Genomic DNA, 5,788 nt, shown 5'->3' with positions numbered 1-5,788 from the left:
ATCTTGTGATCTTGTGTTCACCGGCCGTAAGTGCTGCGATCTGCGGGTTGTGTGACAGGAGGGTTGAATATCTGAGTCTGAGCTTTCACAGTGCGGAACCAACACACACATCTCTGTCAGAAAGCCCTGGCCGAACTGTCTTCTCGCTCTGTCCACCAAACAACATCCAGATAATATCCATGAGTGCACAATACACAGGCGCACGCACACAAAAGTACACACACACTGTAAAAGCATCAGTTTATTCAACTCTGAATCTAAAAATGTATTATTTTTACAAATTTCCAGAGTTGAATTAACCCTGATTGTGTTATGATGATTGTAATGAATTATACATGCCTCCTGGAATCATGTTTTCTGTGCCCAGGTCCGCACACAGCCAGAAAGCCATAAGTATTTTTTAAAAGCAACTTAAGCTCTAGTACAAATTTGGCAGAGTACAACTTTCACTTGTAGTTGAATAATATGTGACCAAGAGTATCTCTATCTATACTTTGGTATCCAGGCCTACTGGAGTTGAGTACTTTGTCCGCTACTCCACACATGCATGCTGTACACTCAGCCACCATTTAGAATATCCACATGTCAGTGACATGAGATACAGATTCACTCAGACATTGTAAACTGTACATTGTTAAATGTTGCAGTTTCAAGTAATTTAACCACTTAAGCCCTATATACTTCATCATACGACGAATAGTGAAAATAGCAGATCTGCAAGTCACATCGGCGTATCGATGTGACGGGTTCTGACTGTGAGCTTGCCCAAAATAAATTAAGGTTAAAGTGTTGTATCTTCATTAGCATGTGCATTAGAACTTGAACATTTGTATTTGTGCATTGTGTGGGGGGTGCTCTGTTCGTGTGTGTGCGTGTTGTTCGGTTGCATTTCAGTGTAGGAGGTGTCAAAATCTTTTCACAGCCAATCTTCTCACCATACCAGGGAATGAACACGCTCTGTGCTCTGTCTGTGTGTGTGTGTGTGTGTGTGTGTGTGTGTGTGTGTGTGTGTGTGCGTGCGTGCGCGTGCGTGCGTGCGTGCGGTGGGAGGAGTGAATGGAGCATCAATTGAAAGTGATGTTACCAGACTGATAGCAATCTTCATTTGGGCACAGTCATGCAGAATAAAAGAGATACAAGTCATGGCAGTGTTTGTTTCACGCGTACACACACGTACACCACCACACGCACGTCGCAAGGTAGCTAATTTAGTAACTAAAGCGTTCAAATAAATGGATTAAAAGTCGATTTAAAAGTGCAATATTTGCCTCTGAGATGTAGTAGAGTAGAAGTTTAAAGTATCAAGACATGGTAATACTCAAGTAAAGTAAAAGTACCTTGAAATTGTACTTAAGGACAGTACTTGAGTAAATGTACTTATTTATTATACACCACTGCCAGGCACTATTATATCACAGCTCAACACGTTGTGAACTACCTTTTGATGCAAGACACCAGCACTGGCACGCGCGCGTGTGCGTGCAGGCGCTTGTGGGTGGGTGCTTGTGGGTTCTTGTGGGTTAGCTGTGAATGGAACGGACGGATGGACTAGCAAATGGTTGCATGTAATTTGAGCAAACATGAGATTGCCGTACCACAACCATCATAGACAAAGCAGGACTAGATCTCACAATCAAGCGGCTGAGAAAAACTAAAAGGACATGGACACAAGCTGAAGAGAGTCAAAACATGAATATTGCAGATGAGTTATACTAACATGAGTTATAAACTCTGTATGGCGTACCTCTTTTTGTCTTATGTCCAGTGTAATTTCTATGATTATAGATTATTGCACTATTGTAATATTGTACTATATGACCCAGCTGGGGATTGTTGAACTCATGAAATCACAATCTCAGGTCAAGCAGTCTTGCCTCAAGGCTGCAGCCTTACCACTCGAAGTTTTATATTAAACATATGAATCATGTTCAGTATGTTCAGCCAGCGAGTAATACACAAAGGATATTAAGCTTCCACTATTGTATCTAACTTGTGATTTTACAGCTTTATAATGTAGGCAAACCTGTATGTGTAGGCAGAAGAATAAATACATACATACATACAGTCTATACATTGTATAGTGTGTTATACACTTCCTTACTTATAGTGAAGGTCAAGGACAAGCCTGATGTGAAGAAACAGTGAGTCCTCCATAGTGTAGTGTGTTGCAGAGATTGTATAGCCTTCCACCTTTGCCATGCTCTCTGACTCTCTCTGACCCTTTGGACAGCTTGGAGGAAGAATACTAATTTCCCGCATGCTCCGCTTCTCTCCCAACCACCCTCCCACTCATTATTTCACCTCTGCCTCCATCACCTCCCTCACCCTCCCCCCTCTCCTTTGTCCTCCCACGTTTCGTCCCAGGTTCTGTTCGTAGAAACTCGGCGGTGAACAGCAGAGCCAGTGGCCTGAGCGCCAACCATCGGATAAAAGACAGGGACTACTTGGGCTGGATGGATTTCGGCCGACGCAGCGCTGAAGAATACGAGTACTCCTCATAGAGGACGTCGCAGCTCATAAGCCTGATTTATACTTAGCTGCGCATCGTGTCTCGCACAGATAATGGCCTACTAGCTCACTATGTGTTGCAACACAAGGCATTGTGAGCTAGTAGATCAGCTATTTCCGTTGCGAGACACTGTCGCTTAACTAAGTAGTCTCAGTGTCTCACAATAAGAAGTCTGTTTATGATGTATTTGTTGTACATTTGTTTGTAAAACAATATCTAAGAATGCAATATACATATGCCAAATTTTGCAGAAAAGCTCTCACTGTCTATTTTCCCCCCTCCCTCCTTGTTCTCCTTTTCTTTAACGTTTTGGATGTTAAAGGTTGGGTGGACTGGGTGTCTGATGGGACAAACTTGGATGAATAAACATGAATAAAGACAAAAAAAAATATGATTCTGTGATGCATGTTTTCAACCAAGCACTTCACCAGGTGTGCTCACTAATTAGTTGCCCCTTCTCTGGGTGAAGTTGAGCGAATTAATTAAATCGGCTGTGTTTGATTTGAAGGGAAACTAGAATCATCTTGGTAATCTGCTGCACAAGTTATATACATTTTAATGTTTCATGAACTTTCAGCAGCAAAAAAGGAAATCTGCACACCAGAAAAAATAAGAAAAAAATACAAATATATGAAAAAGAAAACTACATGCTACACCGTACTGTAAACACAAATGGTTATTAATTATGAATTAATTGTTAACAATTAAACCATTTTATAATAATATAAAATATGTGGTGAATATCCTCACTGCCCAGGAGTGAAGACAACTTGATCTGTTCACATATTCCTTCATATAAAAAAAAAAACTCTAGGGCAGTGGTTTTCAGGGGGGGACTACAAGAATTTGTAGTATCAAGGGCAAGCCCACCAAATTTCTGAACAGCTTACCCCCGGCTACCATCAGACAAGCCTGATCACCACCTGTCAACCAGGCTGGCCTGTCAACTGGAACATGATCTGTTCCTCTACTTTACTTTCCTTGTGGACCTGCCATGTGACTTTTTACCTGTGAAGTTTCTGCCCTATGTGGTGTTTTTGTTTTACCGTATGTCTAATCTCATGTACATACCTGCTGCTATGTGGACCTACCGATGTATTACCACTTTTTGCTATGATTAATCTCATACTCGATCTGCTGGTCTTGTGCTATGTGCATATCTTTTATGTGACAATAAAGTTGATTGTTAAAAAAAAATACAGAAATATGTGCCATTTTAAGCACTTTCAACCTGGCATGCCTATTTTGGGCATGTTATTGTAAACATTTTCAAAGATTTAACATTTTGTTATTGAAAATAACATATACAAATTGTGAGCTTGTACATTGGCTATTTCTGTTTTTTTTGCCATTTCCCAATGAGGAGCCGCAGCCACAGCCTATGGCTATTTGTGGGTTCTTGACAGGGAAAAGTCTGGGAACCCCTGTAAGTAGCCTCTCGTGCCATGTAGCCCACAGGCCAGGAGCCTGTCTCCATAGTGCATGGGTCTTCAACATGGGGTCCGGGACCCCTAGGGGGTCCTCAGAGTTACTACAGGGGGTCCGCCAAATCTTTGTGTGATATACTTTTTTTTTTTTACCTTAACCACCTTTTCTGAGGAGAACCTTAGCCAAAAATAGCAGATCTACGCTGCGAGGCGTTGTGAGCTTGTAGATCTGCTATTTTTTGCTAAGAGGTATAGGTGTAGAGGGGAAAAGAACAGTAAACGTCAACAAAAAAAGTTGAATCTAAAACACAATATAGAGGGGGTCCCTGCTTCATCTCTCTCTCAGCTAGGGGGTCCTTGGGCTGAAAACGTTGAAGACCCCTGCCATAGTGTAAGGCACATTGATGTACAAGTATGTCTTACCCCCAATCTAACCTTTCATGCTGAGTGCCAAACAGGGAAGCATTGGATACCATTTTCATGGTATTTGGTATGACTCGGCTGGGGATTGAAGCCCGACCTCCCAGTATCGGGCAGACTCTCTAACCACAAGACCACTCAAGCTGTTGTGGAACCCCTAGACAAGGGAATTATCTGCTTTCTTTAGTATTTTCCCTTGTCATCTGTCAGCTCACTTGTTTCTTCAGGTTATATGTATTTGGGTCTGTATCTAAATAATCTAATGTGGGCATTTCAAGTAGCAATGCCTAGTCATCATTCAGAGACCATGGAATGCCAGAAAACTGCACTCAGAGAGGACATTATGTGAGTTGTCTTCTATACTAAATTATGAAAAAGTACAGTGGACTTAGAAATGTATCACAGAACAGAGTATTATAGATGATGGTTCAATTTCTTCACCTCCTGCGGGCTGCCGAAGCAATTACACTCTATTCAAGTGAACAAGGTTTTGGCCAGACTTTACACTTGATTTTATTTCCTTTAACATTTTCATAAATACTTTGTTTCAATCGCTAGTTTAAAGTCTTTATTCAATTATAATGATATGCATTTAGTACATTATGGTCCCATTAATTTAAAAAATAATCATAAAGTAGGGTATGTTTCTAGGGCTTCTAAAGGTTCTACCGAGTAGGCTAAAGACCCGCCCTCGTCGTTTCCGGTTTCTTTTCGGAACCGGCAGTTCCAAGATGGCGGATTTGAAATCGCCGAAAAAGTTTCTTCAAAACGGGTCTGTAGAAACCAATGGGTCACGTGACGGTTACCTTAAAGAGGTGGTGCCATGGTTTTGCACCTTTTCTGTTTTTCTGTCTATGAGATTGATAGAACTTCATTAAGCCCCCTGGTGGTGTTTTTATGGTGTTTTATGTCTTCTCTGACTATTTTGAGTTTCTTCCTGGAGGCTGAAACCTTGAGGGTCAAATGTGCCAATAGAAAAACAGCACTTTAATGACACAGTAAAATGATACCCTCCCCCTCATTATCATAACAACAGGTGTGGGCATGAGGAGGAGGAGGAGGGACTAGGACAGGTGGGTGGTGCTAAGGTGGTGGAGGAGGTGCTAAGGTGAGAACCAGGTATACTGAAAAAAATCTTCCTCCTAGTATAACCATAATACCTGATGATTATGTTTTAGGGTGGGGGAAATCACTGAAAATCACGGCACCCGTCTTTGATCCATATTTTTTACAGTCTGTGTGTGGAACGCTTGAGGAGTTTTGATGTGGTTTACAGTGTTAACCAATAGTGCGAAGATGCTCAGGTCAGGAGTTACATTTTATTTGGTTATATGACAAACTTACAATACATTTGTGAAAAAAAATGATCAAGGATAAAAACAACTTAAACATAAATTAATGTTTTAAATGCCATTGTCCCAACGGATAGATT

General features: G+C 41.2%; 1 protein-coding gene across 1 annotated transcript in view; it reads left to right on the top strand.

The window, feature by feature from the left end:
* Nucleotides 1–2,501, top strand: part of LOC311061988 (cholecystokinin-like) — a gene marked incomplete at its 3' end in the record, with an annotated part of 4,696 nt that extends 2,195 nt beyond the window's left edge. The window contains exon 4 of the mRNA XM_084080733.1: nucleotides 2,365–2,501. Coding sequence (XP_083936859.1) covers nucleotides 2,365–2,501 — 137 coding nt within the window. The remainder of the gene's footprint in view (nucleotides 1–2,364) is intronic.
* Between the last annotated feature and the right edge of the window lie 3,287 nt (nucleotides 2,502–5,788).

This window comes from Gymnoscopelus microlampas, assembly GCF_963454915.1.
Source record: "Gymnoscopelus microlampas genome assembly, chromosome: 15".
NCBI lineage: Eukaryota > Metazoa > Chordata > Actinopteri > Myctophiformes > Myctophidae > Gymnoscopelus > Gymnoscopelus microlampas.
This window is presented reverse-complemented; position numbering and strand designations above follow the sequence as displayed.